General features: G+C 63.6%; 1 protein-coding gene across 1 annotated transcript in view; it reads right to left on the bottom strand.

The window, feature by feature from the left end:
- Positions 1-527: 527 nt before the first annotated feature.
- Positions 528-2,634, bottom strand: part of ADCK4 (aarF domain containing kinase 4) — a gene marked incomplete at its 5' end in the record, with an annotated part of 2,502 nt that continues 395 nt past the window's right edge. The window contains 9 exons of the mRNA XM_010567194.1: positions 528-845; positions 949-1,035; positions 1,132-1,197; positions 1,310-1,417; positions 1,512-1,653; positions 1,744-1,837; positions 1,947-2,028; positions 2,109-2,249; positions 2,360-2,445. Coding sequence (XP_010565496.1) covers positions 528-845; positions 949-1,035; positions 1,132-1,197; positions 1,310-1,417; positions 1,512-1,653; positions 1,744-1,837; positions 1,947-2,028; positions 2,109-2,249; positions 2,360-2,445 — 1,124 coding nt within the window. The remainder of the gene's footprint in view (positions 846-948; positions 1,036-1,131; positions 1,198-1,309; positions 1,418-1,511; positions 1,654-1,743; positions 1,838-1,946; positions 2,029-2,108; positions 2,250-2,359; positions 2,446-2,634) is intronic.

The following is a 2,634-nucleotide window of genomic DNA, read 5'->3' as shown; positions in this document are numbered from 1 at the left end:
GGCTCCGCTCGGCCCCCGGGCTGTGGCTAGAGGGCTGCACGCACGCGCCCGCCGCTCCCCCGCCCTCCTCATGCATATGCAAACGAAGCACCGCCCTCCCTTTCCCAGCCCTACCGATAGCCCCGCCCACTTCACGAATATGCAAATGAGGCACCACCCCCGCCCCCGTCGGAGCTGCGCGGGGCGAGACCAGCGCGGCCCCGCAGCCATTGGCTGGCGGGGTCATGAATATGCAAACCAGCCACACCCCCCCCGCTCTCCCTGCTGTCCCTGCCCTCCTCCATGTGGTCCCCTCGCAAGCAGCCGTCCCCCTCCCATAAACCGGGACCCCCCTCCCCAAAACTAACCCCCCCCCTCAACCCCAGAGCACCCCCACTCCCAGGCCCCAAACCCCCCACCCCCCCAGGGGAGGCACATCGCCCACTCCCAGCACCCATTTGGGGGTGAATTAACTTTATTTGGGGGGGCAGGGGGGAAGCAGCCTCACGGTGGGGGGGTCTACCGGTTTGGGAAGGGGGTCCCCCCGATTAGAGAGGGGTCTCCCCGATTTGTGGGGGGTCCACCGGATTTGGGGAGGGGTCCCAGTAGCGGGCGTAACGTTCCTCGAAGAGGTCACGGCAGGGGACACGACCCCCCAGGCGGGCGCAGGCCAGGAAGGCGCCAGCCATTTTGCGGTGGAGGGAATAGGTTTGTTCGGGGGGGGGGGTCAGGCGGTACCGTAACATAATGGGGAGCAACGCCTGCACCCGCCGGGCCGTCCCCTGCCCCCCAAAATCAAAAGGTTGCCCCCCCGAAAAGGCTTCGCCCAGGATCATCACCGCATCCACGTGGGCCGCTTCGAATGCCTACAATAGGGGGGTTGGGTGGGTAAGAGAGGGGGCACCCCCAAAAAGATTCTTGGGAGTGGGTTGGGGGGAGGGGGAGGCACCTGCTCCCCGAGACCCTCACCTTGGTTTCGAAGCCCGTCAGGAATTTGAGGTCTCGGGATTTCTGTAGCACCTTGGCCCGGTCACCATCGGCTGCAGCCCGGATCACCTGGGGATGGAGAAGGAGGGAGGGGCACAGCATGGAGATTTCTGGGGGGGGGGGCTGGAGGCCGCAGAGTACACACACCCCACCACCACCCCGTACCTCAATATAGTGATCCGTGAACTCCTTGTCGAAAGAGCGGCTCGCCCCAAAATCCAACAGAGTCACCTGGAGAGGTGCAGTGGGGGGATATGGGTGCTCAGGGGTCCCATTGGGAGTAAGGGGCTCATTTTTGGGCTTGGGGGTCTTTAACGTCTCGCCCCCCCCCCCAAATGCTCACCCTGTGCCAGTCAGCGTCGTAAAGAAAATTTGCCCAGTTTGGATCCGTCTGCATGAAGCGAAATTCGAAAAGTTCCCGCAGGCAAAGGCGCAGGAGGTTGGCGCAGATCTGGGGGAGGGGACAGAGGGGTTAGGGGAGCTGGGGGGTGGGCACAAAGGGCTTTCCCACCTCCCAGAAAAAAAAAAATCTAGGGCTGACTCACCTGGTCTCGCAGGTCCTGGGGGAGATTCCGGCACTGGTCGAGGGGGACGCCACTCCCCAGCTCCATGGAAAGGACACGGGACGCCGTCAGCTCGTCCACGACCCGCGGCACAGAGAAAAAGGGGTCGTCCCGTAAAAGTTTCCTGGGTGATGGGGCACGGTGTGAGGCAGGCATCGGGGCCCCTGCCCCCAAAACCCCCCCTGTGCTCCCCCACAAAGCCCCCCTACCCTACCTGAAGGTGCGGGCACAATCAGCTTCCCGGCGGTAGTCGCATTCCCACTCCAGCTCTCTCTGCAAGACCTCCAGGGATTTATCAGCAAAGAGGCCTGGAGAGATGGAAAAAAAGGACTTGGAGGACCCCCCCACAAAGAATTTGGGGGTGTTCTGCCCCCCCCCCGCCCCCATCTCTCCCAGGAGAATCGGGGTCCAACTCACCCTCCGGCAGCACCACGCTCATCTTGAGCAGAGAGAGGAGATTGTCAACATCGCTGCGGATGCTCCGGGCGATGCCAGGATACTGCGGAAAAACAGAGGTGTAGGGAATATAAGTATTGGCGCACCCTCAGTCCCCCAAAATCCACCCTCCCCGGGGCTCACCTGGATCTTCACGGCCACTTCGGTGCCGTCCCGCAGCACCCCAAGATGCACCTGCCCGATGGAGGCGGCAGCGAAAGGCATCTCCTCAAAAGCTGACATTTTCTCCCGCCAGCCGGGGCCCAGCTCCTCCGCCAGCACTTGCTGTGGGATGTGGGATGAGGGGGGAGCTCAGCTGACACCCCCAGATCCTGCTTCCCCTGCTTGTGCCCCCCCAAATCCCAGGGCCCCACGCTCCCCCAAAAGTTGCTCACAGTGGTCTGCCAGCGCGGCATGAAGTCAGCGCTTTGCCGGACACGCTCGAAGATCCGCTGCAGCTGCGGGCTGAGGAAGCTGGCGTCTGGTGGGGGGGGAAGTGTTGGGGAGCTGGGACCCCCACACCCAAGCCCAAAGCTGTGGGACCGCCACATCCCACCCCTGGAATCCCCCCCACCCGACTCCAGAGCTGTGAGACCCATGCACTCCATCCCGAGGACCTCCCCACCCCACCCCACCCCAAAGCCATGGGACCACCCCCCCTCCGAACCAT

Source organism: Haliaeetus leucocephalus, unplaced genomic scaffold, assembly GCF_000737465.1.
Source record: "Haliaeetus leucocephalus isolate CR32 unplaced genomic scaffold, Haliaeetus_leucocephalus-4.0 Scaffold227, whole genome shotgun sequence".
NCBI lineage: Eukaryota > Metazoa > Chordata > Aves > Accipitriformes > Accipitridae > Haliaeetus > Haliaeetus leucocephalus.
The sequence above is the reverse complement of the archived record's forward strand: the minus strand, read 5'-3'. Positions and strand labels throughout refer to the sequence as shown.